The sequence below is a fragment of the Penicillium psychrofluorescens genome (assembly GCF_964197705.1).
Source record: "Penicillium psychrofluorescens genome assembly, chromosome: 4".
NCBI lineage: Eukaryota > Fungi > Ascomycota > Eurotiomycetes > Eurotiales > Aspergillaceae > Penicillium > Penicillium psychrofluorescens.
In genome coordinates, this window is record NC_133442.1 from 387,424 (window position 1) to 388,571 (window position 1,148).

Consider the following 1,148-nt stretch of genomic DNA (forward strand, 5'->3'; position numbering starts at 1 on the left):
CGGAAAGGGAGGCCAACTTCTACTCGTATTCAGCGCCTTGCTACAGTAGCGCCCGACATCGCCTTCCATGTTAGATACATAGAAGCACTCTTTCAAACCCTAATCACATGATACTGTAATATTAGTCGGTATGTATCTACCAGTAATAATACCAATTCCTTTTCATAAAATTGTAAGACCGATACAATTGCCTAAAATTAGAAGCCAAGACTGCAAGCAATGCAACGTCTGACGTGGCAAGTGTCAACCTCTCGATTCTGCACCTCGGGCAGCTTTACCTGCAGAGCGCTTGGTGCTTCCTGAGAGTCCATCTTCGGTTATAGATATCGAGCTGGAGCAAGAGCCACAAGCTTGTGTTACAATCATTGACGCCCCTTGCCCTCTCTATATTAATGTATGGTCATGGACTCTTCAAGCCTCCAAGTTTCAGACGAGTTGGTTCATGTTGTCTGGGCATCGCATATCCTATCGCTCCTCAACCCCTATACCAGGACGGCATCTGACAAACAACTGCAGTCTGACCAGGAAATTAGTGATGATGACGGATCGGACTCTGATGATGATCAGGATCAAGAATTTGATAGCCTAGTCGCTCAGCACTTGACAGCTAATAGTGACGTGCTCCGTCGGAAATTCCTCGATTGCATCTGTGAACTTATTGCGCACGCGAAAGGCAGAAACTTCGTCACAGCAGCGGCGCTTAGGGAGAAAGAAGATGAAGTCGAAGTCGATATCGCTCAAAACAATGGCCTTAAAGCGGAGGACAAAACGTATTTGCATTCCTTGAAACAGTTCCTTGCCATGCAAGCTGACGGTAGGGTCAATGTCTTTGAACAAGGCATGCTCTAATTATGACAATCAGATGTCTCGCATCAAACGCGTTTTGAGACCTCACACAACTTTTTGGAACGCACCATTGCTTACAATGCAGACAGGGTGGACAGCCAGGCTGAAGTTGTGGCTCAACTTTTGAAGGGGTCGCTGTATCTCCCTTTACAGCGATCGGATTTAGGAGGATATACCGAAGACACATGTTTGCTCAGGTGCTGCTCCGCTACACAGGATCCAGTCTCTATCAAGACACAGGCCCTCCTTTTTAAGCTCCTCAATTTTAATTTCTGGCGCTCAACATCATCCACACCACAGAG

General features: G+C 46.6%; 1 protein-coding gene across 1 annotated transcript; it reads left to right on the forward strand.

The window, feature by feature from the left end:
* Positions 1-402: 402 nt before the first annotated feature.
* Positions 403-849, forward strand: PFLUO_LOCUS5875 (uncharacterized protein; the record flags this gene model as incomplete). The annotated part of the gene is made up of 1 exon (XM_073783363.1): positions 403-849. One exon carries the CDS (start codon positions 403-405, stop codon positions 847-849), a length of 447 nt encoding a protein of 148 aa, XP_073639926.1.
* Positions 850-1,148: the final 299 nt, after the last annotated feature.